The sequence below is a fragment of the Scyliorhinus torazame genome, chromosome 18 (assembly GCF_047496885.1).
Source record: "Scyliorhinus torazame isolate Kashiwa2021f chromosome 18, sScyTor2.1, whole genome shotgun sequence".
In the NCBI taxonomy this organism is placed as follows: Eukaryota; Metazoa; Chordata; class Chondrichthyes; order Carcharhiniformes; family Scyliorhinidae; genus Scyliorhinus; species Scyliorhinus torazame.
In genome coordinates this window covers 162,209,595-162,230,589 of record NC_092724.1, presented here as the reverse complement: position 1 = coordinate 162,230,589, position 20,995 = coordinate 162,209,595, and the positions used below count along the sequence as shown (strand labels likewise).

General features: G+C 47.8%; 3 protein-coding genes across 23 annotated transcripts in view; 2 read left to right on the top strand and 1 right to left on the bottom strand.

Moving 5' to 3' along the window:
• LOC140395710 (uncharacterized) overlaps positions 1-13,142 on the top strand; it is a 223,914-nt gene extending 210,772 nt beyond the window's left edge. For 6 of the 9 annotated variants that reach the window (XM_072483820.1, XM_072483821.1, XM_072483822.1 and 3 more), the window contains 3 exons: positions 7,107-7,205; positions 10,010-10,136; positions 12,199-13,142. In XM_072483820.1, the coding sequence (XP_072339921.1) occupies positions 7,107-7,205; positions 10,010-10,136; positions 12,199-12,778 (806 nt within the window). In that variant the 3' untranslated portion in view covers positions 12,779-13,142. The remainder of the gene's footprint in view (positions 1-7,106; positions 7,206-10,009; positions 10,137-12,198) is intronic. The other 3 variants (XM_072483819.1, XM_072483817.1, XM_072483818.1) reach the window with 3 other exon arrangements.
• A 768-nt stretch (positions 13,143-13,910) lies between these two features.
• The window catches only part of exoc7 (exocyst complex component 7), a 31,261-nt gene continuing 24,176 nt past the window's right edge, over positions 13,911-20,995 (bottom strand). For all 13 annotated transcript variants that reach the window (XM_072483800.1, XM_072483804.1, XM_072483806.1 and 10 more), the window contains 6 exons: positions 18,776-18,896; positions 18,215-18,310; positions 17,222-17,285; positions 16,668-16,709; positions 15,512-15,645; positions 13,911-14,081 (listed from right to left, as the gene is read on the bottom strand). In XM_072483800.1, the coding sequence (XP_072339901.1) occupies positions 13,979-14,081; positions 15,512-15,645; positions 16,668-16,709; positions 17,222-17,285; positions 18,215-18,310; positions 18,776-18,896 (560 nt within the window). In that variant the 3' untranslated portion in view covers positions 13,911-13,978. The remainder of the gene's footprint in view (positions 14,082-15,511; positions 15,646-16,667; positions 16,710-17,221; positions 17,286-18,214; positions 18,311-18,775; positions 18,897-20,995) is intronic.
• Positions 19,318-19,733, top strand: LOC140395709 (small ribosomal subunit protein uS19-like). The gene has a single exon (XM_072483814.1). The coding sequence runs from the start codon at positions 19,333-19,335 to the stop codon at positions 19,675-19,677; it is 345 nt and encodes a 114-aa protein (XP_072339915.1). The 5' UTR covers positions 19,318-19,332; the 3' UTR covers positions 19,678-19,733.

The following is a 20,995-nucleotide window of genomic DNA, read 5'->3' as shown; positions in this document are numbered from 1 at the left end:
TAAGCTGGGCTGCTCAACAACAAAAAAAGTACTTGTTTCTGTCACTTCCATCCCTGTTCACACCTCTTTCCCCCACCCCCTCATGATCATTGCCCTCCATTGGCTGTGTGCCCGACAACACCATGATTTACAACTCTGAATGTTACTGTCAAGGTCTTGCCGTTCTCCATCTCTGTAACCTCCCCTGGCCTACACTCTGCTCTTGTGCAGCTGGACAGGTTTTTGGCGAGACCACATCAGGAATCTGGTTTTATCTGCACACTTAATAATGGAAGTACTGGCCTTGGAGATGGTACAGCGAACGATTCACTAGTTGATGCCTGTGATGGGAGGCTGAGTATTTTATATTATACGGGCTTACGTTCTCTGGAGTTTAGTAGAATGAGAGGTGATTTCATTGAAACGTACAAATTTCTAAAAGGCTTTGATAGGGTCGATGTTCCTTCTCCACTGGCGGGGGAACCTGGAACTTGGGGGACTTGTCTCAGGACAAGGGGCTGATCATTTAGGACTGAGATGAAGATGGAAAATTAAATGAAATGAAAATCGCTTATTGTCACAAGTAGGCTTCAAATTAAGTTACTGTGAAAAGCCCCTAGTCGCCACATTCCGGCGCCTGTTCGGGGAGGCTGGTACGGGAATTGAACCGTGCTGCTGGCCTGCCTTGGTCTGCTTTCAAAGCCAGCAATTTAACCCTGAGCTAAACCAGCAACTTTTTCATTTCGTTTCATTTTTCGATGTTTCCCAATCCCGGTTACAATGTTTCCCATTCCCGGTTACAGTGTTTCCCAATCACGGTTACAGTGTTTCCCAATCCCAGTTACAGTGTTTCCCAATCCCGGTTACAATGTTTCCCATTCCCGGTTACAATGTTTCCCATTACCAGTTACAGTGTTTCCCATTCCCGGTTACAGTGTTTCCCAATCACGGTTACAGTGTTTCCCAATCCCAGTTACAGTGTTTCCCAATGCCGGTTACAATGTTTCCCAATCCCGGTTACAGTGTTTCCCAATCCCGGTTACAGTGTTTCCCATTCCCAGTTACAGTGTTTCCCAAACCCGGCTACAATGCTTCCCAATCCTGGCTACAGTGTTTCCCATTCCTGGTTACAGTGTTTCCCAATCCCAATTACAATGTTTCCCATTCCCGGTTACAGTGTTTCCCAATCCCAATTACAATGTTTCCCATTCCCGGTTACAGTGTTTCCCAATCCTGGTTACAATGTTTCCCATTCTCGGTTACAGTGTTTCCCAATCCCGGTTACAATGTTTCCCATTCCTGGTTACAGTGTTTCCCAATCCCGGTTACAGTGTTTCCAATTCCCGGTTACAGTGTTTCCCAATCCCGGTTACAGTGTTTCCAATTCCCGGTTACAATGTTTCCCAATCCTGGTTACAATGTTTCCCATTCCCGGTTACAGTGTTTCCCAATCCTGGTTACAATGTTTCCCATTCCTGGTTACAGTGTTTCACAATCCCGGTTACAGTGTTTCCAATTCCCGGTTACAGTGTTTCCCAATCCCGGTTACAGTGTTTCCAATTCCCGGTTACAATGTTTCCCAATCCCAGTTACAGTGTTTCCAATTCCCGGTTACAGTGTTTCCCAATCCCGATTACAGTGTTTCCCAATCCCGGTTACAGTGTTCCCCAATCCCGGTTACAATGTTTCCCAATCCTGGTTACAGTGTTTCTCATTCCCAGTTACAGTGTTTCCCAATCCCGGTTACAGTGTTTCCAATTCCCGGTTACAGTGTTTCCCAATCCCGGTTACAGTGTTTCCAATTCCCGGTTACAATGTTTCCCAATCCTGGTTACAATGTTTCCCATTCCCGGTTACAGTGTTTCCCAATCCTGGTTACAATGTTTCCCATTCCTGGTTACAGTGTTTCACAATCCCGGTTACAGTGTTTCCAATTCCCGGTTACAGTGTTTCCCAATCCCGGTTACAGTGTTTCCAATTCCCGGTTACAATGTTTCCCAATCCCAGTTACAGTGTTTCCAATTCCCGGTTACAGTGTTTCCCAATCCCGATTACAGTGTTTCCCAATCCCGGTTACAGTGTTCCCCAATCCCGGTTACAATGTTTCCCAATCCTGGTTACAGTGTTTCTCATTCCCAGTTACAGTGTTTCCCTATCCCGGTTACAGTGTTTCCCATTCCCAGTTACAGTGTTTCCCAATCCCGGTTACAGTGTTCCCCAATCCCGGTTACAATGTTTCCCATCCCCGGTTACAGTGTTTCCCAATGCCGGTTACAATGGTTCCCATTCCCAGTTACAATGTTTCCCATTCCCAGTTACAGTGTTTCCCAATCCCGGTTACAGTGTTTCCCAATCCCGGTTACAATGTTTCCCATTCCCAGTTACAGTGTTTCCCAATCCTGGTTACAATGTTTCCCAACCCCGGTTACAGTGTTTCCCAATCCCGGTTACTTAATGTTTCCCAATCCCGGTTACAGTGTTCCCCAATCCCGGTTACAATGTTTCCCATTCCCAGTTACAGTGTTTCCCAATCCTGGTTACAATGTTTCCCAACCCCGGTTACAGTGTTTCCCAATCCCGGTTACAATGTTTCCCAATCACGGTTACAGTGTTTCCCAATCCCGGTTACAGTGTTTCCCAATGCCGGTTACAATGTTTCCTAATCCCGGTTACAGTGTTTCCCAATCCCGATTACAATGTTTCCCATTCCCGGTTACAGTGTTTCCCAATCCCGGTTACAGTGTTTCCCAATCCCGGTTACAGTGTTTCCCATTCCCAGTTACAGTGTTTCCCAATCCCGATTACAATGTTTCCCATTCCCAGTTACAATGTTTCCCAATCCCAGTTACCGTGTTTCCCAATCCTGGTTACAGTGTTTCCCAATCCCGGTTACAGTATTTCCCAATCCTGGTTACAGTGTTTCCCAATCCCGGTTACAGTATTTCCCAATCCCGGTTACAGTGTTTTCCCAATCCCGGTTACAGTGTTTCCCAATCCCGATTACAATGTTTCCCATTCCCAGTTACAGTGTTTCCCAATCCCGGTTACAGTGTTTCCCAAAGAGTTGTGAATCTTTGGAATTCTCGAACCTGGAGAGTCGTGGATGCTCCAACGTTGAATATGTTCAAGGCTGCGACAGATTTTTTTTTCTCCCGGAATTAAGGGATACAGGGAACAGGCGGGATAATGGAGTTGAAGCCGAAGAACAATTGTGATGGTGTGGATTGGTGGAGCAGGCTCGATGGGCCGAATGGTCTACTCCTGCTCCTATTTCCTGTGTTCTTGCCCTCCATTTCTGACCTCTTGCACTTCACCAGTTTTTAATCACTCCACCGCTGCCAGCCGTTACTTTAAGTACCTGAACCCTAACCTCTGGGCCACCTCCTTTATAACCTCCCTATTCCGACCAAGCTTCTCTATACCATGCCACACCTGATGTGGAAAAGTGACGAACTGTGTTAGATATGTCTGTCGCGAAGTGCTTTGGGACGTGATATAAATGTAGGTTATGTTGCTTCAACCCCTGGTTAAGAGAATGGAAACTAGAACTGACCCAGTTACAAAACCACAGGCCTATATCACTGTGTTACTGAGAACTGCAACAGGGCCTTTACCCATTATACAGCATCGGCCTTCCACTCATCCAGCACCTAGCTACACGAATCCCACTTCCCAGGACTTGCTCCATTAACCTCGTATGCTGTGGTGTTTCAAATGCTTCATACCTTTCTCTTGAAGTCATAATAATAATCTTTATTAGTGTCACTGTTAAGTAGGCTTACATTAACACTGCAATGAAGTTACTGTGAAAATCCCCTAGTCGCCACATACCGGTGCCTGTTCGGGTACGCAGAGGGAGAATTCAGAATGTCCAATTCACCTAACAAGCACGTCTTTCGGGACTTGTGGGAGGAAACTGGAGCACCCGGAGGAAACCCACACAGACACGAGGAGAACGTGCAGACTCCGCACAGACAGTGACCCGAGCCGGGAATCGAACCTGGGATCCTGGCGCTGTGAAGCAGCAGTGCTAACTGTCTGAACAACTCGATAGGTGCAGGAAAAAAAACACTTTGGTTTGGATCCACTTCCAACTTTTCAAACTGCTGTGTCCGGCTGGCCTGATCTGTGCATCTTTCCAAACTGCTGTGTCCGGCTGGCCTGACCGAGGCATCTTTCCAAACTGCTGTGTCCGGCTGGCCTGACCGAGGCCGCTTTCCAAACTGCTGTGTCCAGCTGGCCTGACCGAGGCATCTTTCCAAACTGCTGTGTCCGGCTGGCCTGACCGGGGCATCTTTCCAAACTGCTGTGTCCGGTTGGCCTGACCGAGGCATCTTTCCAAACTGCTGTGTCCGGCTGGCCTGATCTGTGCATCTTTCCAAACTGCTGTGTCCGGCTGGCCTGACCGAGGCATCTTTCCAAACTGCTGTGTCCGGCTGGCCTGACCGAGGCATCTTTCCAAACTGCTGTGTCCGGCTGGCCTGATCTGTGCATCTTTCCAAACTGCTGTGTCCGGCTGGCCTGACCGAGGCCTCTTTCCAAACTGCTGTGTCCGGCTGGCCTGACCGAGGCCTCTTTCCAAACTGCTGTGTCCGGCTGGCCTGACCGAGGCATCTTTCCAAACTGCTGTGTCCGGCTGGCCTGATCTGTGCATCTTTCCAAACTGCTGTGTCCGGCTGGCCTGACCGGGGCCTCTTTCCAAACTGCTGTGTCCGGCTGGCCTGACCGAGGCATCTTTCCAAACTGCTGTGTCCGGCTGGCCTGATCTGTGCATCTTTCCAAACTGCTGTGTCCGGCTGGCCTGACCGGGGCATCTTTCCAAACTGCTGTGTCCGGCTGGCCTGATCTGTGCATCTTTCCAAACTGCTGTGTCCGGCTGGCCTGACCGAGGCCTCTTTCCAAACTGCTGTGTCCGGCTGGCCTGACCGAGGCCTCTTTCCAAACTGCTGTGTCCGGCTGGCCTGACCGAGGCATCTTTCCAAACTGCTGTGTCCGGCTGGCCTGATCTGTGCATCTTTCCAAACTGCTGTGTCCGGCTGGCCTGACCGGGGCATCTTTCCAAACTGCTGTGTCCGGCTGGCCTGATCTGTGCATCTTTCCAAACTGCTGTGTCCGGCTGGCCTGACCGAGGCCTCTTTCCAAACTGCTGTGTCCGGCTGGCCTGACCGGGGCATCTTTCCAAACTGCTGTGTCCGGCTGGCCTGACCGGGGCATCTTTCCAAACTGCTGTGTCCGGCTGGCCTGACCGAGGCCTCTTTCCAAACTGCTGTGTCCGGCTGGCCTGATCTGTGCATCTTTCCAAACTGCTGTGTCCGGCTGGCCTGACCGAGGCCTCTTTCCAAACTGCTGTGTCCGGCTGGCCTGATCTGTGCATCTTTCCAAACTGCTGTGTCCGGCTGGCCTGACCGAGGCCTCTTTCCAAACTGCTGTGTCCGGCTGGCCTGACCGAGGCATCTTTCCAAACTGCTGTGTCCGGCTGGCCTGATCTGTGCATCTTTCCAAACTGCTGTGTCCGGCTGGCCTGACCGAGGCCTCTTTCCAAACTGCTGTGTCCGGCTGGCCTGACCGAGGCATCTTTCCAAACTGCTGTGTCCGGCTGGCCTGATCTGTGCATCTTTCCAAACTGCTGTGTCCGGCTGGCCTGACCGGGGCATCTTTCCAAACTGCTGTGTCCGGCTGGCCTGATCTGTGCATCTTTCCAAACTGCTGTGTCCGGCTGGCCTGACCGAGGCCTCTTTCCAAACTGCTGTGTCCGGCTGGCCTGACCGGGGCATCTTTCCAAACTGCTGTGTCCGGCTGGCCTGACCGGGGCATCTTTCCAAACTGCTGTGTCCGGCTGGCCTGACCGAGGCCTCTTTCCAAACTGCTGTGTCCGGCTGGCCTGATCTGTGCATCTTTCCAAACTGCTGTGTCCGGCTGGCCTGATCTGTGCATCTTTCCAAACTGCTGTGTCCGGCTGGCCTGAACGAGGCCTCTTTCCAAACTGCTGTGTCCGGCTGGCCTGACCGAGGCATCTTTCCAAACTGCTGTGTCCGGCTGGCCTGACCGAGGCCTCTTTCCAAACTGCTGTGTCCGGCTGGCCTGACCGAGGCATCTTTCCAAACTGCTGTGTCCGGCTGGCCTGACCGAGGCCTCTTTCCAAACTGCTGTGTCCGGCTGGCCTGATCTGTGCATCTTTCCAAACTGCTGTGTCCGGCTGGCCTGACCGAGGCATCTTTCCAAACTGCTGTGTCCGGCTGGCCTGATCTGTGCATCTTTCCAAACTGCTGTGTCCGGCTGGCCTGATCTGTGCATCTTTCCAAACTGCTGTGTCCGGCTGGCCTGACCGAGGCCTCTTTCCAAACTGCTGTGTCCGGCTGGCCTGACCGGGGCCTCTTTCCAAACTGCTGTGTCCGGCTGGCCTGATCTGTGCATCTTTCCAAACTGCTGTGTCCGGCTGGCCTGACCGAGGCCTCTTTCCAAACTGCTGTGTCCGGCTGGCCTGACCGAGGCATCTTTCCAAACTGCTGTGTCCGGCTGGCCTGACCGAGGCATCTTTCCAAACTGCTGTGTCCGGCTGGCCTGATCTGTGCCTCTTTCCAAACTGCTGTGTCCGGCTGGCCTGACCGGGGCCTCTTGAAAATAAAAAGCTTTTATTGTCAGGTTGTCTTCAGCATTTTACAAAAAGACTTTATTAATTTTGGACAGCTGTTGGGAAACGTGACCTTGTTCTAATTGGTCACTCTACGTAACCGCGACAGTAAAGGATGCTTTGGAATGCCATCTGATTGTCCGGCTCTGCAATGTACTGCTGCCCTTTAATGGGACATCCAGGAAAAAAAGGCAGACTCACATTTATATAGCACCGTGTCCATCCTCAGGAAGTCCCCAGGTGCTTTACAGCCACTGAGAAACTACCAAAGCACAGTCAAATGGAAGACAAACAACTTCCATTAGATGTTCCCCCACACATCAGAATTCCTTTAATATAACCAACTGGGATTGTGTGAGATAGGGAAAATTAAACCCGCTGCATTATGGGAAATAGTTCCCGTATCGAAGATATGTTTCGGCGTGCCAGCTATTGGGAGTGTGAGTGAGTGGATCATTGAACACAGGTTGGTTAATAAGGTTCTTCTTTCATCCAGGTGACCAACAGCGGACCCAGATCACAAGCACCAAGTCCAGTGGGGAACCTACTCAGCATGTGGACCGGCAGAACAGTCAGGGCCATCCCACAGCCACAGGTAAATAAGCAGTTTACAGATTGGAACCCAGTATTATTTTCTCTCTGGCGTAGTGGTGTCGCTGGATTAGTGATCCAGGGAGCCGGGGTAGCGATCTGGTGACCCAGGTTCAAATCCAGCCACAGGATGTTGGAATTTAAACTCAATGAAATGTCTGGAATTAAAGATCTAAGGATGACCATGAAATCATTGTCATAAATATCCATCTAGTTCACTAATGTCCTTTAGGGAAGGAAATCTGCCGTCTTTACCCGGTCTGGCCTACATGTGACTCCAGACCCACAGCAATGTGGTTGATTCTTAAATGCCCTCTGAAATGGCCCAGCAAGTCACTCGGTTATGTTCAACCACTACGAAAATACAAAAAAGGAATAAAACCGGGCGGACCTCCCGGCATTGACCCAGGGACCGACACAACAAAGGCAAACCCAGCTCTGCCGACCCTGCAAAGTCCTCCTTACTGACATCTGGGGGATGTGCCAACGCTGGGAGAGCTGTCTCACAGACTAGTCAAGCAACAGCCTGACATAGTCACACTCACAGAATCGTACCTTCCAGATAACGTCCCAAACACCACCCTCACCATTCCTGGGTATCTCCTGTCTCACCAGCAGGACAGACCCAGCAGAGATGGTGGCTACACAGTGATACACAGTCGGGAGGGAGTTGCCATGGGAATCCTCAACATCGACTCTGGGCCCCAGGAAGTCTCCTGGTTTCAGGTTAAACATGGGCAAGGAAACCTGCTGCTGATTACCACGTATCGGCCTCCATCAGCTGAATAATCAGTTCTCCTCCATGTTGAACACCACTCGGAGCAAACACTGAGGGTGGCGAGGGTGGAGAATATTCTCTGGGTGGGGACTTCACTGTCCATCACCAAGGCTGGCTCGGTACCACCACTGACCCAGCTGGCCGGGTCCTAAAGGACAGAGCTGCTAGACTGGGGCTGCAGCAGGTGGTGAGGGAACCAACAAGAGGGAAAAACATACTTGACCTCATCCTCACCAACCTGCCTGCTGCAGATGTATCTGTCCCTGACAGTATCGGTAGCAGTGACCACCGCACAGTCCTTCACATTGAGGATACCCTCCATCGTGTTGTGTGGCACTACCACTGTGCTAAATGGGATAGACTTCAAACAGATCCAGCAACTCCAGACTGGGCAGCCAGGAGGCGCTGTGGGCCATCAGCAGCAGCAGAATTGTATCAACCCCAATCTGCAACCTCCTGGCCCGGCATTTCCCCCAGTCTACCCTTACCCCCCAGCCAGGGGACCAACCCGGGCTCAGTGAAGACTGCAGGAGAGCGTGGCAGGAGCAACACCAGGCAGACCGAAAAATGAGGTGTCAACCTGGTGAAGCTACAACACAGGACTACTTGTGTGTAAAGCAGCAAGTAATAGACAGAGCTAAGCGATTCCATAATGAACCCATTAGATCTAGGCTCTGCAGTCCTGCCACAGCCAGACGTGAATGGTGCGGACAATTAAACAACTCACTGGAGGAGGCCCCACAAATATCCCCATCCTCAGTGATGGAGGAGCCCAGAACATCTGTGTAAAAGACGAGGCTGAGGCATTCGCAACAATCTTCAGCCAGACGTGCCGAGTGGATGATCCATCTCAGTCTCCTCCGGAGGTCCCCAGCGTCACAGATGTCAGTCTTCAGCCAATACGATTCACTCCACGTTATATCAAGAAACGGCTGAAGGCACTGGGTGCTGCAAAGGCTCTGGGCCCGGACAATATCCCAGCAATAGTACTGGAGACTTGTGCTCCAGAACTTGCTACACCCCTAGCCAAGCTGTTCCAGTACAGCTACAACACTGGCATCTACCCGGCAATGTGGAAAATTGCTCAAGTGTGTCCTGTACTCAAGAAACAGGACAAATCCAACTCAGCCAATTACTGCCCTATCAGTCTGCTCTCCATCATCAGCAAAGTGATGGAAGGAGTCATCAACAGTGCTATCAAGCGGCACTTACTCAGCAATAACCTGCTCACGGACGCTCAGTTTGGGTTCCGCCAGGGTCACTCAGCTCCTGACCTCATTACAGCCTTGGTTCAAACATGGACAAAAGAGCTGAATGCCAGAGGTGAGGTGAGAGTGACTGCCCTTGATGTCAAGGAGCCCGAGCAAGTTATATTTATTTTTTCAGTGTTACTATTTCTTTTTTTTTCTTGTTTCTTTGTTTTCGGCACTTGCTGTTAGTTAATATATTATTTAAATAACGGTCAATGTACATTTTGTTACAAAGTTGTAAAAATGGAAAATTCTTTTTGATCGAAAAACTTTAATAAAATATATATTTTTTTTAAAAAAGGAGCCGTAGCAAAACTGGAGCCAATGGGAATCAGGGGGGAAACTCTCCGCTGGTTGGAGTCATACCCGGCACAACGGAAGGTGGTTGTGGTGGTTGGAGGTCAATCATCTCAGCTCCAGGACACCACTGCAGGAGTTCCTCAGGGTAGTGTCCTCGGCCCAGTCATCTTCAGCTGCTTCATTAATGACCATCCCTTCATGTCAGAAGCAGGGATGCTCAGGTGGTGCAGTGGTTAGCCCTGCTGCCTGAAGGCTCCGAGGACCCTGGTTTGATCCTGGCCCCAGGTTATTGTCCGTGTGGAGTTTGCACATTCTCCCCGTGTCTGCGTGGGTCGCACCCCCACAACCCAAAAGATGGGGATTGGTCACGCTAAATTACCCCTTAGTTGGGGGGGGAAAAAATGGTATTGGGTACTCTTAAAAGTTTATTTTTATTTCAATAATGTTAAAGTGTGTTAATGTTCTCTGGTTTGTCCTCAGCAGAACACGATGATCCATCAGTGAATTCAGAGCAGATGGGTTCAAATCAGTTCAAGCCCGTTTGTCAAACGCCTACTGCAAACCAAGCCCAAGAACACCCTCCTGTTACTGGCAGTGACCATCCGAGGTATGTCACCTCGTGTTAAAGGTTCAGAAAAATAGAGTGCACCGCGGTTCACTGGCAGAAGGATTTGTGTATTAGAATATTCAATGTTGGTCTATATGGGGGAGGTTTGTTCCATGGAGAGGGATGAGATCGAGGTGAGGGGACCATTGACAGACACCTACAAATTGCTCACCCAGTCAGACCATTAACTGTACAGGAGGTGGTCATTTTAGTCCGTCATAGCTGTGCCTGTTCAGATAGTCGCACTCACATCTGTAACCCTGCACAATTTCCCCCTAATCCAATTCTCTTTTGAAAGTTAGTTTTTCAGACGGTGTAGTCCAGATCATAACTTACTCTCCAAAAAAAATAGGAACCATATTTGGCCACGTTTCCTTGAGCTTGCATTGTCACGCAAAAGTTCAGCCACGATTTCACTATCAACTCCACTTTCCTGCTCTTTCCCCGTTTGGTGCACACAAACTGATCTATCTCGGGCGTAAAAATGCTCAACACCTGGACATTCACAGCTGTCTGGGGTAGAGAATTCACAACCATCTTATGTGAAGATTCTCCTCCCACTAGGTCTTTTCCAATTACTTTAAATCTGTGTCCTCGGTCTTACTGACCCTCCTGCCAGTGGAAACTTTCTCCTGATTTCCCCTCGGGGGGGGGGGGGGGGGGGGAGAGAAACCCTCCAAATCAATCCCATTGTTTCAGCCACAGGGGCAGAAAATTGCAATAAATGAGCGAGAGAGCATTTCATGCAGTGTCCATGCAGAGGCAAATGCTTCTCTCGCAATCTGCCAGGGCTGCTCTGTGCTGATACGGGAGAGGCAGATAGCAGAAAAGAATGATTCAGGCAGCAGTGTGGCACAGTGGGTTAGCACTGCTGCCTCACTGCACCGAGGTCCCAGGTTCGATCCCGGCTCTGGGTCACTGTCTGTGTGGAGTTTGCACATTTTCCCCCCGTGTTTGCGTGGGTCTCACCCCCACGACCCAAAAGATGTGCAGGCTAGGTGGATTGGCCACGCTAAATTGCCCCTTAATTACATTTTTTTAAAAAAGAAAAGATTGATTCTTTCTCTGTCTCCACAAAAAAAAAAACAAAGGGAGAGAATGACAGAGGGTGGTTTGGAGCATTTCACGTGGACACAACTTTCCTCCTGCCCACCTCGGTTATAACTAAAAGTCATAGAGACATAGAATTTACAGTGCAGGAGGCTATTCTGCACCGGCCCTCGGAAAGAGCACCCCACTTATGCCCACGCCTCCACCCTATCCCAGTAACTCCGCCTAACCTTTTTGGACACTAAGGGCAATTTAGCGTGGCCAATCCACCGAACCTACACGTCTTTGGACTGTGGGATAAAACCGGAGCACCCGGAGAGAACGTGCAGACTCCGCACAGACAGTGACCCAAGCCAGGAATCAAACCTGGGACCCTGGAACTGTGAAGCAACTGTGCTAACCACTGTGCTATGGTGCTGCCCTGTGATGTATATGAAAGGATAAAGTTGCTGGTATTAATCATATATATTGGTACACCCCAGCTGAGAGAATAAAGAACTCTCAAACTTCATCACTGGAAAGTAGTCTGAAGCAATTCACATACTTTTTTAACCAGGTACAGGTATGCTCCAGCCCGTATCACTGCAAGGATCTCTTCCTCTCTCACACATGTGCTGTGTCTCTGCCCCACTCGCTCTTTTAGGAAGCAATTACAACCAGTACGCCAGTTGGTGATACATTCAGATCAACCCATTAGCCACATTCCCATGGTTGGTAGGAGTGTCAGGGGAAGATGTGATTGGATTTGTGTATTATGCAGGTTGTAGATGAATACATGACAATACCTGCTGTCAAGTCTCAGCTTGGAGGGGAGCGGGGAGCCACTCCAGTATAACGTGTCAGGCACCCGTGCACAGTGCCTGCACAGAATAATCTGGAGCTTTCATTTGATTAGTAAACTTGCCTGGATAATTTCTCACTCTACATCTCTGTAATGATGAAACAGATGTTGGAGAAAGGCTATTTTAAAGTGTCATCTTTTACAATTATAATTTTTCCTGTTTTTGCAAAGAAGCCAGCAATCCACACCCAAGAGTAACACCTTCAGCAGAGCCGCTGCAAACATTTCCCGAGCAGCCCTTCCCCTCGACACCCCAGTGTGGACAAAAGAACAGCCACACGAAGAGGTCCTGGAGGACCTGCTGATACATGGCTCCGTGGAAAAGCCACAGGCAGTCACCTTCAGTGAGGACAAGGCAGAGAACAGCGCCATCGGAGAATGGGGAGAGCGCCTGGTTCACGCCTTCCTGATGCACTGGAAGGACAGTGACAGCCAGCACAAGCCAACGAGCGTGATGTGGGCGAACGAGAATGGTGAAAGCGGCTTTCCTTATGACTTTAAGGTCACATTCACTTCCGTGAGCGATGAGCAGGTGGAGACCTTCATCGAAGTTAAATCCACAATCAAAGCGGAGAAGAACTTTGTACAACTCTCGGCTCAAGAAGTGGACCTGGCCCTGAAGGTCACAGACCGTTACCACTTGTACCGGGTGTACAAGGCTGGAGATTCTCAGAATGTTCAGCTGTGTCGAATTAAGAACTTGGCGCAGTGTCTACATGCAAAACAACTAGAATTGTTTCTGTTTGTGTAAATTCCACATGGACTTATATGGTCTTAGTAGCTTGTTCGTGTGCACTATTTTATGGAAATGAACAATATTTTAACGTTTCTGGTCTGTGACTGAACTGCGAGGCCTCCTTACTCTTTCGCTCTGCTGAGTTTTTATTGAACGTCTGATACAAAGGAGATGGCGGGTTTAGAAAGATTATGCTGACGGGATGATTCAGGAATTTCTTTTTATAACTAACTTAAACCACTCATTTTTAATGTTTTGTACCTGTTTCTTTTTGTTGGGAATACCCTCGTTTACCACATGATTTTGTTTTGAAATTTTATTCTATCCTGCACCACAAACTGATTTTAGTAATTACAATAAATCAAACTGTACAAATATAGTTTCATAGTTTAAGATTTTTTTTAAAATTCTCTTGGTGAGGGTAGTTACCACATTGTTTCTGCACGTTTAGGCCAGCAGGGTTGAGTAGCAAGTTAGACACCATCTACCCCAAAGAGACAGTTCACACACACTGCCACTGGTCATACTGAACTCCACTCATTCTGCTGCAACGGTAAATACATAAGAACTAGGAGCAGGAGTAGGCCATCTGGCCCCTCGAGCCTGCTCCACCATTCAATGAGATCATGGCTGATCTTTTGTGGACTCAGCTCCACTTTCCGGCCCGAACACCATAACGCTTAATCCCTTTATTCTTCAAAAAGACTATCTTTATCTTAAAAACATTTAAAAGAAGGAGCCTCAACTGCTTCACTGGGCAAGGAATTCCATAGATTCACAACCCTTTGGGTGAAGAAGTTCCTCCTAAACTCAGTCTAAATCTACTTCCCCTTATTTTGAGGCTATGCCCCCTAGTTCTGCTTTCACCCGCCAGTGGAAACAACCTGCCTGCATCTATCCTATCTATTCCCTTCATAATCTTATATGGTTCTATAAGATCCCCCTCATCCTTCTAAATTCCAACGAGTACAGTCACAGTCTAATCAACCTCTCCTCGTAATCCAACCCCTTCAGCTCTGGGATTAACCTAGTGAATCTCCTCTGCACACCCTCCAGTGCCAGTACGTCCTTTCTCAAGTAAGGCAAATACACATACTAACATCAAACCTCAAAAGTGATTTAAAAAAGCATAAAATATGCAAACTGGTCATGTTTCACACCTTTAATACAACTTAGATACAGTGGTTTCTTTACATAAATTGATAACACTCGTCTTCACGCTGAAGTATCAAAGAGCTTCTCAATCATCTCTTCAACTTGCTCCACTCTGTATTTTATATATTTTTCAGTATTCTTGGTAAAGGGAACATTTGAATACCTGTCGAGTTAACAAACACTTTGATTGTGAACTAGATATCTTTGCTCAGTCAACATTTGTCTCTCAAACACAGAACTCTTAGCAATCACAAGTTATTCCTAAATCATTTATCCAGGATGAATATTTAACATTCAATTATCACATCGGGGAGAATTCCCCTGTTCCGCCGCCTCTGTCAGTGTGGCACGCCCTCAGTATTGGTCAATATATTAGTCACAGAGTTACAGCAGACACATAGGGCAGACAGGAACACACATGGAGCTGCAGTTTATCCATCTATTCATTTAAACCTCAGGCGTGCACACAACTCCCTGGCCTGGGTTTCCTGCAATTCGACATGGGATATTATGATCTGGAAGAAGGAACTGAGGGCATTGCATCATCTGCAAACCTAGCAACAAAGATATGTAGAGGGACAGGTAGAGCTGAAGAAACAGGGGCTGCATAAGGAATTGGACAGGCTAAGAGAGTGGGCAAAGTAGCAGATGGAATACAATGTGGAAAAATTTGAGGTTATGCACTTTCGGAAGAAGAGGCGTAGACTATTTTCTAAATGGGAAAAGGCTTCGGAAATCAGAAACACAAAGGGACTTAGGAGTCTTAGTTCAGGATTCTCACGGTTAACATGCAGTTAGAAAGGCAAACGTAGGACGGCATGATGACGGCGCGGTGGTTAGCACTGCTGCCTCACGACACCAAGGATCCGGGTTTGATCTCGGTCCCAGGTCACTGTCAGTGTGGAGTTTGCACATTCCCCCAGTGTCTGCGTGGGTCTCACCCCAACAACCCAAAGATGTGCAGACTAGGTGGATTGGCCACGCTAAATTGCCCCTTAATTGGAAAAAATAGAATTGGATACTCTAAATTTATTTTTAAAAAGGGAAGGCAAATGCAATGTGGGCTAGAATACAAGAGCAGGGATGCAGTTCAGAGGCTGTATAAGGCTCGGGTCAGACCACATTTGGATATCGTGAACAGTTTTGGATCCCGTATCGGAGAACGATGTGCTGGCCTTGGAGAGGGTCCAGAGGAGGTTCACAAGAATGAAGGACTTGTTATATGAGGAGTGAGTCTGTACTCGATGGAAGTTAGATGGATATGGGAGGGGGGGGGTTCTCATTGAGGATACGGAGACCTCGATAGAGTGAATGTGGAGAGGATGGTGCCACTAGTAGGGGAAACTAGAACCCGAGGGCACAGCCTCAGACTGAAGGGGCGATCGTTTAAAACAGAGATGAGATGAAGAATTTCTTCAGCCATCGGGTGGTGAATCTGTGGAACTCTTTGCCGCAGACGGCTGTGGAGGCCACATCAGTGTCTTTAAGACAGAGATAGATAGGGGATCAGGGGTTATGGGGAGAAGGCAGGAGAATGGGGATGAGAAACTAATCAGCCGTGATTGAATGGCCTAATTTGATCCCATGTCTTACCTCTGCCAGAACACGCGATAGGCCCCAGTTACATTTTCTTTCTGTGCACGTCTGATTTTATTCCTTTGTTCCTTATCCGGGATAGCCCAGGATTTCTGGATTTTGCACAGTTCTTCCAGTCCATCGTTAAATGCCTTCAAAACATAATCTGGTCTTATTGTAAATGAATTAATGCTTTTGAACAGCAAAGCTCCAGCCAAAGCGAGTCGTGGCCTGTTCAGTAAACCACTGTGCTGAATCATGGGCAGATCTATATCTGAGCAAATTCACTCTTATTCACCTAAATCATCGTGTTCTGTTCACAGGTTCGTGTTTTTTTAATGCTTTTTGGTGTTGTACATTAGACATTAAACACAAAATGAGCTGCCAGTCACCAATTCGGCAGTAACCCTGTGGACTACCAGCTGGACACCGTTACCTGCCCAGTGCCCATGGGTGGAACGGGTCTTCTGGTTTAAACCCAGTCATGGAGCGATGAGATGGGCGGAACAAAGCTGGGATGGGGTGGGACCGTATGTCAGTGTAGCTGCCCTGTACAGGGGCAAGCTCACAATTTGTTGTAACAGCTTGTATTTCTAAAGCTGCGTTTACATAATGAAACACCCCAGCCACTTCACAGAAAGAGGGTGAAGTTGGGACATGTGTCTGTCCACCATCTACAAGGCACAAGTCAGGAGTGTAATGGAATACTCTCCACTTGCCTGGATGAGTGCAGCTCCAACAACACTCACGAAGCTCAACACCATCCAGGACAAAGCAGCTCCCTCGATTGGCACCCCATTCAAACCCTTCACCACTGACGAACAGTGGTAGCCGTGTGTGCCGTCTGCAAGCTGGGCTGCAGGAACTCACCAATGCTCCTTCGGTAGCACCTTCCAAACCACACAACATCCTGATTTGGAAATATATCACCGTCCCTTCACAGTCGATGGGTCAAAATCCTGGAACTCCCTCCCTAACAGCACAGTGGGTGTACCTACACCACATGGACTGAAGCAGCTCGAGCTCACCACCTTCTCGAGGGCAATTAACAACAAATACTGGCCTTGCCAGCAAGCCCACATCCCATAACAAGAAAAAAAGTGCGAGGAGGTAGTGAGTCACAGGACTTTAAGAGACCATCGCATTCCAAAACTTCTTACACATCAGTTCTTACCTTAAATCGATCTTTGATCGCTTGCCTTTCCTTATCTTTTAACTGGGGGGGGGGGGGGGGGGGAAGAGAGAGAAAAGGCTGATTAATGCAAAGAATTAGAGCCATTGTTTATACAGTTTCTGTGCTTTTAAACTGACCAAAATCAAATATAACTCAAACAGTCCCAAGTCCAACCCTGAGCTTGTGTCGAGTACGCTATCTAAAAGGTATTACGGGTTACAGAACAAAAGTAGGTAAATTCCGATCAGCCACGATCCGACAGAACAGGCCAAGGCATCTTGTTCCCATGTCGAGCTGCAGAAACGGGTGGGATTTCTACAATCTGCTGTCTGATCGCTACCGAGCGACCCCCAATCAGTTTGCAGATCGTTCGAGCACAGAGTCAGGTTACTGGGCAGATTTGCCAAGCACCGGTTGCAAGGTGCCAGGGCTAGGCACTGGTGGATCTGCACCCCAGGAGAGGAGCAAAGAAAGACTGCAACAGGTGTTAACCCCAGAAAAGATGCACAAGACTAAAGTTTGGCTCCCCATTAACAAATGCGAAGAGGACTTACTTTTGTTCCTGGCTGGAAGGTAGGCATGTTACTCTCAGTAATGGGCGTTGTGACCTTAAACCAACTGTAAAAATAAGGTTACATGTCAAGAGATATCTTCTATCTATTTGCATAATTTTCCCCACCTCCACAATGAACCAGTAGGAAGTCTGAAAACACCAGTTTAAAGTCCAACAGGTTAATTTGGAATCACTAGCTTTCGGAGTGTTGCTCCTTCATCAGGCGAGGTCAGGAATTAAAAGCAGCAACGGATGTTACTGCCCTCTTCTGATTTGTGTTCATTGCTGCAGAAACTGACACTTTGTGGGAATAATTTTAAAAAAAAATAAATTTAGAGTACCCAATTAATTTTCTTTCCCAATTAAGGGGCAATTTAGCGTGGCCAATCCACCTACCCTGCACATCTTTGGGTTGTGGGGGTGAGACCCACGCAGACATGGGGAGAATGTGCAAACTCCACACGGAGAGTGACCCAGGGCCGGGATCGAACGCGGGTCCTCGGCGCCGTGAGGCAGCAGTGCTAACCACCGTGCGGCCCTCGTGGGAACGATTCTAATAGCCCAGCCTCCCTTCTCCCCCAGAATCCTGGTTCAGAACCGACCGCATTGCTGTGGGTCTGGAATCACAAAGGGCAGATTGACTTCTCTTAGGTGTTTTCTGACACAACCGCCCCATGGTGACCATTACTTTTACTCGCGACTTATTTGATGAATTGAATTGAAATTCCCCACTGGTCCGATAGGATTAGAAATCCTGTCTGGAGACTATTAGTTCAGGCCTCCCAATTACGAGTCCAGGATTACAAGCACACCCCTGTAATTGTGGGCAGACAGAGCCAAGCTGGCCATGCTGCTTCCACAGTCAAGCAGGTTGACACAAATGGAGAAAGGACCACTTGGGTGATGTACAGAAGTTCTGTTGGTGTCCGTGGAAGCCTCCACGTCAGTGCTTTCAGAGAATAGGATGGAAGAAAGTAAAATAATCCAAGATTACCTGCGCTGGTAGGTTTGCAGCTGTTCTGCGATATGCCCCTTGTACGTCTTGTCTGGGTGCCTCTGAGTTACTGCTACAAGTTGGATCAATTCAGACCTAAACAATCAGACCAGAAATGAGGAAACCAGTTGAACACTGCTTTCAACCCGTAACAAACAGCATCCACCAATAAACCTTGTTGCTGGTTTAACTATATCACGATAGGAAGGTCAAGGACACCTCCACTGCATGTAGAAGCTATAAAAAGTGCAGCAGTATTGTCACCTTGCATTTAAAGAGATTTGATCCAACATGTCACAGCACAGATAAGTTTGCAGCCCAGGATGGGCTCAGGCAGGATCACAGTTCACACAATGGTGGGTCTTAACTGCAGATTTACATTGAGGCAACAAGAATTATTTCACAAGAAAAGTGTGTGTGTGTGTGTGTGGGGGGGGGGGGGGGGGGGGAAGAGTTGAGGTGAGGCGAGGGGGCGAGACTAGAACATTCGAGGCAGCTTGTCCTTGTGCAGGTTTATATTTGACAGTCTGAGAACAAAGGACACAATTATCGCACACTTACTTTTCCAAGGATTTGAGGATATAATTGAAGTTATTGAGAAGGAAGACAGCACCCAGAGCAGCATCCTCATAAACCTTAGCCTTGCTGTGTAGATTCAGCTGCAAGTTACCCAGTATTTTGCCTAAAGTAAGAGAGAGGAAACGGTTTTACAAAGCACAACAATCCAAGTAAAAAGCTGCAGAAATAAATTCCTATTCAAAACACAACATATCTACACACAGTCCAGCGGGATGGTCTTTCTCATCTCCACTTGCCACAGGTGCCATTGAGGATTCCATTTTCACCAGCAACTCACCCCAAGTTTCTGTTACATGCAAGGGTTGGTGAGCAATGAACGCAGGAGATTTAAAACAGTGGAGGACGTGATCTGATAGAATGGAGAGAACAAACTCAAGGAGCTGAATTTCCTCCTATTCCCAGGCTACTTTTTCCAATAGAATGTGGCAGAGATGACCTTTCCGGCGAGAGCGTCTCAAGGTGGCTGACCAAGTAGAGCAGAAGAGGACTTTCAGGAAATTTACCTTCAGAGGTGTTTGACCTAGATCAGCTCCTGGGATATGTCCTATGAACAGCTGATGCAGTTGTATTGTGCCCGCCAGCGCAGGCGTGTGAACAGAGGCCTGCGCCACAAACAGCAGTCCATCCTGAAGAGGCTGCACAAGGCCAAAAAGGAAGCTCCACCAATGGAGAATCCAGAGGTTGTCAAAACCCACCTTCGGGATATGGTTATCCTCCCAGAGATGGTTGGTGCGTACAACGGCAAAATCTTTAATCAGGTTGAAATCAAGCCTGAAATGATTGGCCATTACCTTGGGGAGTTCAACATCACCTACAAGCCTGTCAAACACGGCAGACCTGGTATCGGTGCCACTCACTCCTCCAGGTTCATCCCTCTGAAGTAAACCGTTTACAATTGAAAGGTGTAAATAAAATTGGTTCCAATACAAAAATAAAAGAATTTGGCAGAGATCGGAAAACAGTCAATTAAATCCCAAGCTTCAAAATTGGCCAGTTTAACATGCACTGTCGGAGGTGCTGCCTTTCAGATGAGATATTAAACCCAGGCCACGTCTGCCCTCGCAGGTGGACATCGCGGAAGGCCAGGTAGTTACACCTGGTGTCCCGGCCAATATCCGTCTCTCAACCAACAAAAGCAGATTATTTGGTGATATTCACATTACTTTTGCGAGTTTTCGGTGTTTCAGTGACTGCATTTTAAAAGTATCTCGTTGGCTGTGAAGCACCTGGGATGTCCTGGGTTTGCGAAAAATGTTAGATAAATTCCAAACTGAACAATAGGTCAGGAGATGAAGCAACCTCCAACAGACTCAACCCACTACATAAAGAGGAGGCAGGTCCTGACGTAGAACTGAGAGTTCAGCACCAATTAGAAGTAAAGAGTACAGGTGTCCCACCCACTGGTGCTAATATCCCCCTTAAACCTTTACTGGAAGCTTGCAATCTAGTTTTCGAATTATTAGTGTGATTCATATGCTATGAGTCATACGAGTGTGGGAAGTGGAAAGATAACGATCGCGCAATAAAGCAGCTCTCCAAAAACTTGATTTAAGGTTCAATATTCAGGCAGAATATTGTCCTCTACACTCAACCTGACCAAACAACCTGCTTCATACGCAATATATAAATTCCCAATATTAATTCAAGCACAAAAACGTGTCCAGAAATTTAACAAAGGTTATTTAAGATTAGATAGAAAATAAATTTCCTCATTGTTCGTATAATCAAACCCACAGCGGCTTGGTAAAAACACACATTATCCAATCTGGTACAAAACCCTAACAGCATTTCACCTTTATTCATTCATGGGATGCGAGCATCGCTGGCAAGACCAGAATTCGCTGGTCCTAATTGTCCTTGAAAAGAGTTTAATAATCAACCACATTGCTATGGGCCTGGAGTCTGAGGCCAGACCAGGTGAGGATGACAGATTTACTTCCCGAAAGGACATTGGTTTACAACAATCGACGATAATTGGACCATGGAAGTGCAGCTAGCTTTCAATTCCAGATTTTTTAAATATTACTTAAATTTAAATTCCATCAGATGCCGTGAATTAGAAATCATGCCCTTTTTAAATATGTTTATTACAAATGTTCCATAATAAATAAAACCACAGAACGCAGTTAACCAAAATGACACAATAGAGGAGACTAACAAGGAAGAGCACATCCTAACTTTAACCCCCAAAACAAAACTAAA